A 6,680-nucleotide genomic window follows, 5' to 3' on the forward strand; every position below is an offset into this window, starting at 1 on the left:
TGAATATGTAACCAGGGACAACATGCACATATTTAGCAAGGATTTCATACTTTGCTTAAATACTGATTGAGTTGTACCCCTTGCTGGACTAAATACATCCAGACGTCGATCGCAATCCTACTTGGCCTTCAGATATGTCCTTATTGTGTCATTTATTACGATCATTTTTTTTAATTGTTATGTTTCCAGTATCATTGGCGTAGAGATGGATGGGGAAGATTAAGAGGTATCCAGCCGTCATCAAATGGACAGGGCATACTGAGCTTCAAACACCATACCTATGTTCCTATCGAAATGCACCACCTAAACACTTAAATATTTAATAATCGTGTATATGTTTATTTTAGAGAGCGTACGTATCAAATGCCAAATCAACGTCAGCTTAAATATTTAAAGAACTCTTCAAATAATAAGAGAACTCTTTAAATAACTAGAAACCTCTTCCAATGATTCCGCATTTAATTTGTTTTGCAATTTTGGGTTTAAACAGTAAAGTAATTGCAATATATGTGTTTTCAGATGCAATGCCGGGTGGGAAAAATAGTTTTTAAATGAAGCAAGTCTTTTTAAACCCTAATTTTGGTAATAATTGTCATATTTATTTTAATCTAACGGCAATTATGGCTGAAAATCTCTCCGCTGACTATGACACAAATATAGCACTAATTATCCAAAATTAAATATTTATATTTTATATTGATATGCATATGGATTATTATATATGGATGCACAAAATTCTCGTGCCGAGTAACAACAAGATTGCATTAAAGCTTTTGAATTTCCTTGAAAAATGATGAACATTTAGATCGATTCTAACGATATTTTTAATTTACGTTTTTTTCATAGAAAAGATTTAAAGAAGTCTATCGAAATGATGCTTATTGAATATTATAGCTACATGTTTTACTATTTTATAAGTAGTATTTGGTCACGTTAATGATGATTCTGCTAAAATAAAGGAGGTCTTAATTAAAGCTTGGTTAACATTTTAAACATATGTCTTCTTGTAAGGTTTAAATAATCTGTTTATCAATAAACATCAATAAGATCAATCCTTTTAACACTGGGTGAATAATGTGTGAATTATTTTGTTACACTTTTAAAATTTACAATGCACGACAATTCTTTAATGATATATTAGAAAATACTTAAAAACTATTTGATCAAAGTGATATGTGTCTAGCCAAAAACCCAAAGACTTAATAAAAGTGCATTTTTATAGATTGTGGCTTTGAAAGTTAGAATTTGGCAGACAATCGAAAACACATGTGTGCATCATTTAATTATATATATCACCCTTTGCGACAAATATAATGCTCGTTGACCTACAAATCCTTTGGTCACTGAAAGTCACTTCTATTATTGATAAGTATTCACTTATTCCGTCATTTTAAAATAAACGATATTTTCCAAAATATTAACTTATTGGCAACACTTTTCTGTAAGTCGTAATGGCTCATTTCATTTAGAAATTGAATTAAAGTTATTTTAGTAATCAAAATAATGCGTTGTTCTTTATCAATGATGTTAGAAAGGGAATATGTTTTGATATTGAATAGTATTATAAGATAACTGGACGCATATTGATTACATAGTTTTATTGTTGTTTTAAATCGGATTTTTGTTTGAAAAGAATAAAAAAAACACACAATAAAGTAGATAAATAACAGACGATGCATCAAATGATGGAATCGCCTCAATCATCCATATTTATACATTCATTCTTGCGCAGGATGTCAAGCTGTCCACCTCGTCTGAAATATTTATGAAACAGCTAACACAGCTATCACTTTTTTGAAGATCGGGAGGTAGCTGATCAAATTTTTCTTCTGTTGTTGCTTGTTTTTGAAGGGATATCTAACCAAAAGTAGCGTTACTGCACCAGAGCTCCTAGGAGATCGCAGGATAACAAAGCCGAAGGTTTGTGCGTCTCTGCTCTTATGTGATTACTAGTTGGCGAGCTGAAAAAAGCTAGTGTACTGTACAGAGAAGTGTAAATGGTTACATGAACTTCTACGGTGAAGTTTAACTAGCTTGGGTCGGACGGTTAGGGCCAGTTAAGTAATATTTGATTGTGTTAAGTCCGTTGTAGCTTCATAGTTGAGATGACCCGTCATTAGTGTATTTGTAGTCAATAAAAAATAGACATAGTAAGCATTTGATGATTTGAGTTTAATTCATGGTTTGTCTAATATTTGAATACAAATCATTTATGAAATCTTGAAGTCTCAAATTAAATTCAGTATCAACATAACAGTCATTTAGCAAATATATATGGACGGGTAGGCCATAGGAGAAAAGAATTAGCAAAATAGCTAGTAACTAATAAATGAAGAGTTAAAGCCTTTAGTCTGCGCGAATTCCCTAACAGAGCAGAAAGAGAGAAATGTTACACCTTAAGCAGATGTTTGAATTATTTTTTGATTACGAGAGTGAAGATTTCCGCAGCGTCTCATGAGCATAGGCTTAATCAAATCTAAAATAAATGAATAAAAATATAGCACTGTTTTAAGAAAATAAAATAATACAACTTGTGAGAATTCGGAATAGTTTTTCAAAATATTGTCCCTTGCTTGACATTACTCCAAATTGAATCAGAAATTAATTTTCCAGAAACGGGCTTTGTAGGTCATATGCATTAGTGGATCTTCCGCAGGTATTAGAAAATAGGTTACACAACGCCATTAATGCTCTTCTGTAGTAAAGCTTATATTTATTGGGGTTAAAGCAACGACTGAACAATAAAACTTTGAAAATATCGATCTGGTTTTATGTTTTATTATTAATGACAGTAAATGGATTGCGGAGAACTGGACGCTGAAAGCGTGTGTGAAGCACAGAGTAAACATGGCGGTAATCTGACAGGTCAGATTTCGACTGGTTTAAAGATCGTTTTGGTAGAATTCGGTTGATTAGGCCGGACTTGATTGAGGAAACTGCTGCTGCTGCTGAGATCTCTCCAGAAATTGAAGAACTGATGAACATTTCTTTTGATGATTTGCCTGAAGTTATAGATAAAAATGAAAATGAAAGTTTAGTCTAGGTCAACTGCTTTATGAATGTAATGACAAACTAACCATTCATAAAAATAGATAACAGTGCAGTAGGTTAAATGGTAAAGATATTTTCGTATGCAAGAATATTGGAAGATACATTTCAAAGTTTAAACATTACGCTATTACGTAAATATCATACATTTCAAAGTTTAAACATTACGCTATTACGTAAATATCATACCTGGAAAGTGCTGTTAATCCGTTTCGAAATGGGAAAAAATAGAAGTCGGCAGCCACTACTGGTTTCATTGTTTCTAATTTAGCTCCACTTGTCTCCAAGACGACGATGTATTCATGCGCATGGGAAGGCTACATGCTACTTGGAATTATCGAGTGATAAATTGCGGTTCTTGATTAATAGCAAAATTAAAGTGATCTTTTATTTTTATAGTTGTAATTATAAGTATTGATTATTAGTTTGGTGTTTATGCAAATTAGGCGTAATATTTCCGACACTTCATTGAAACGCAGAAAAATAATATTAAATTCTTAAACAGTAGCATGCTTTTATGTTGATGTTAAATAAAAGTTGCATTCCTTGTTGTACCGAAATTGATTTACTTTAATTATTATGACTTGTATATTATCGAGTTTGGGCAAGTGAAGCTGGTGCATTAAACAAATGCATTATTTATTCTGCTGTGTATTACTGATGTGAACAAATAGCTTCGTAGGAATAAACCATCTGTCTAAAACATAAATGTAAAAAACAAGGGAGAAATAAATACAGATTATCTTCGGAAGCATAAAGGATGATAGAAGATCATGTTTGGTATGCAGTCATCTTATAAAGGAGCGTAAAGTATAAAGTGTATCTCTGTTCGGAGATGAAATTAATCTACAATGTGTTGATTAAGTCTGAAGCATGGATCCGTTTTATGCTTTTAACCTTAAGCATTACATTTTAAAGTGGCCCAATAAATAATTCATAGACACTTTCGCATGTAGCAAAACTCTACTATAAAGTTGTTTAATATCACAAGGATCTAAAACAAAATTGCTAAAACGAATAAGACAACAAAGAAAAAACCAATATGCTAAGCAGGTCTCTGTTTTTAAAATTTGAAGCAACAACATAATTATAATATTGGCAATAAAAGTGGAATAACTACTGGGCATAAAACATGCTCATTTGTAAACTAGTCACCATGAATTCAGCATAATTTTAAGATTGTAATACCCTTATATACAAACGTCTCAGAGAGTGATGTTCCTTTTATATCTAATGGAACTGAGTATTCAAAGTGTTCAATGTTATATGCACAAGTGTTATGCTCATAATTGTAACAAACATTGTGAAGCCGTTTTAGGATAAAGTTGTAAATTAATTTGTTTGAAGGTCATAGGCAATTCGTTGTGTCCAGTGAGTAAAGTATACTCGTTTATCGGTAAGTTATTATAGGGGCCTCAAACATTTATTTCAAAGACGCGTAAATACGGTTAATGCAAGAGACTATCCCTCCGTCATGTAATATATTGTAACAACCTATATATAACTAAAATATACACTTACTTATCCATCCAATTCATGAACTCCTTCGAGTCACCGAATTTTCCCTTAGCTCTTTACACAAATATTTCTTCCATCGCATAAGTAACGTTTGAATGTAGTAAATGTTATGATAAGAAACACTCCAAAACAAAAACACAAACAAATACAAATAAAACAGTAGTAGAAACAAAACAACAACAATAAATACAAAAACATAAAAGAAGAGAAATGGTGGCGATACGAATATCTGGACAAACAGATTGCTTCTCTTAACACCCCGATTCAAGCGGTTTGCAGTCAACAAAATAATAATTTAGAATAGAGAGTTTTTTAAAATACAGCCAATGTAGTTTGGATAACTTCTTCTGATCATAAACTCTATAACCGATTGATCTAGGACATTGATTTTGTTTACTAGGTAAAGGTTAGTGGAACAAAAGGTTACCTTGATTGTTTTTAAGGTCACAAGGTCATCAAATGAACATTGCTTGAATTATATATATATATATATATTTATCAATGCAGACTAAAACATGCATCGGACAATGTGGTACTCAACTGACGTGCATTTAACATTTTGAGACCTACTGATTCTGATACTATGTTCTGGTACCTAGTAACCCAATGCAATATCGATATCATTTTAAACTGTTTTGATTGCTTACATAACCGATACTTTGACCATGCAACTTCAGTGTTTCCACTTAAACGTGTTTAACTTTGATGGATATTTTCGAATTCAATGCAACCTGTGTGGTGGTCTCACCAATTTGTTTGGTCAATATTATGTTTTTAGTGAAGTACCACACTCCATGTGCCCCTCCTTTAAGACAAAATGGTCCATATGGAATAAGGGAAATATCATGACGGATTATCATTTTCCGATTTTCTCTTTTATACCAAAGCGCTCAAGATATCCGACTTCATAAAATTAATTGAGATTTAATATTTTTTGTTCAAAAGAATTTTTAAAATTCCTCACACTTTTCATAACATAGATGCGAGGAAACACCAAATAGGAGGTCAACAGCAGCAATCAGACGATCAACAACAACAAGTAGGCGGTCGCCAACACCAAGAAGAAGGTCGAAATCTACATATAGGAAGCCAACAGCAACGAATGACAAGTCAACAAAAGCAAATTGGCATTGAACAACATGACATGAAAGTTGAACACCAACAAATAGGAAGTCGACAACTAGGATGTCGACAACGCCAAACAGGGAGTCAACTGCAACAATCAGACGATCAGCAACAACAAGTAGGAGGTCGACAACCCGAAAAAGGAGTTCAAGATCAACATAAAGGAGGTGACCAACAACAAATTGGTGACGAACAAATACAAATTGGAGGTCACCAACAACATACAGGATACAAACAGCAAATAATAGAAGAATAAAATCAAGAACTCGAAAGTCAAATACGACAATAGGATACGATATGAGGTCAACATCAACAAATGGAATGCCAACAAGGATAAATAGGAAGTCAAAATCATCCAACAGGAGCTCAACAAAAGCATGTAGGAGCTCAACAACACCAAGTAGGAGTTCAAGGGCAAATAGAACGTCTGCATTCAGCAGCAAACGAATGGGGCCTCGCATCATGTTCCTTATGTTTTGTTAGTCTTCTCCTCAGCTGTATATTTAGGCAGAAAGGATAGAACAACAATTATTCGCTCCTTTTGGCATCAGGGTTAGTTATGATGATAATTTCTGTAGTTGTCGCACAGAAACGCAAGAAGGTAATCAAAGAACTAAAAACGCAGAGAGGAAGTTCGCTTATAACAAACAGAGACAAAGTAATGAAAGCTGTAATCTTGTGTATGTTCTGGTTTCCAATGTTTGTCTGCTGCGCGTATCCCGTGTTAGACATTGATGCCATTCGGATAAAAAACAGTTCCAAGCATGCGTGCGACAAAATGAATGATTGTCTTATAAAACTAATGTCAGAGGCAACTAGATATACTGACCTAAAAGAAAATATTCGAAGCGCTATAAGCGCGATTACACTCAGCGAAGAAAGTGGCAATGCTTTGGCGGATAATTCGAAGCAGATTTTAATGTGTTTTCTATTTGAATATTTTGGAATAGAGCAACCAACAATCGACCAAATTCGAGGAGGTAATGTTT

At 33.3% G+C, this 6,680-nt stretch overlaps 1 protein-coding gene across 1 annotated transcript; it reads left to right on the plus strand.

The window, feature by feature from the left end:
* The first annotated feature begins 2,795 nt into the window (after positions 1 to 2,795).
* On the plus strand, positions 2,796 to 5,947 carry LOC128244080 (involucrin-like). The gene is made up of 2 exons (XM_052962097.1): positions 2,796 to 2,865; positions 5,547 to 5,947. The coding sequence occupies exons 1-2, from the start codon at positions 2,796 to 2,798 to the stop codon at positions 5,945 to 5,947; spliced, it is 471 nt and encodes a 156-aa protein (XP_052818057.1).
* Positions 5,948 to 6,680: the final 733 nt, after the last annotated feature.

Source organism: Mya arenaria, chromosome 8, assembly GCF_026914265.1.
Source record: "Mya arenaria isolate MELC-2E11 chromosome 8, ASM2691426v1".
NCBI classification, from domain to species: domain Eukaryota; kingdom Metazoa; phylum Mollusca; class Bivalvia; order Myida; family Myidae; genus Mya; species Mya arenaria.